Below are 275 nucleotides of genomic sequence, written 5' to 3'. Positions count from 1 at the left end.
GAGTGGCCAGAGCGGGGGTCACTCACCGGCGATGCATCGGTCCCCGGGTGAAGCATAGGCTGCTGCCGGTGGAGCTGCGGCTGGTGACAGGGGAGCTGGAGGCCGTGGACGAGCGGCTGGCCAGTGCCGAGCACTCCTTGTTTTGGCACCATGAAGGTACAAACACTCCCCCCCACCCCGCCTCGGCCACCCAAGGTCAGAGACCCTCAAGAGTGTTTCAGGAGGTCCACAGCCCCTGCCCAGTGGCTGCCGTTAGGGCCCCACACACATACCAA

The 275-nt window shown here is 65.5% G+C and overlaps 1 protein-coding gene across 1 annotated transcript in view; it reads left to right on the top strand.

The window, feature by feature from the left end:
• The window catches only part of LOC104489015 (dynein heavy chain 17, axonemal-like), a gene marked incomplete at both ends in the record, with an annotated part of 30,584 nt that overhangs the window by 3,191 nt on the left and 27,118 nt on the right, over positions 1–275 (top strand). Inside the window, 1 exon segment of the mRNA XM_010131128.1 lies at positions 44–156. Within this exon segment, the coding sequence (XP_010129430.1) occupies positions 44–156 (113 nt within the window).

This window comes from Buceros rhinoceros, unplaced genomic scaffold, assembly GCF_000710305.1.
Source record: "Buceros rhinoceros silvestris isolate BGI_N320 unplaced genomic scaffold, ASM71030v1 scaffold17992, whole genome shotgun sequence".
NCBI classification, from domain to species: domain Eukaryota; kingdom Metazoa; phylum Chordata; class Aves; order Bucerotiformes; family Bucerotidae; genus Buceros; species Buceros rhinoceros.
This window is presented reverse-complemented; position numbering and strand designations above follow the sequence as displayed.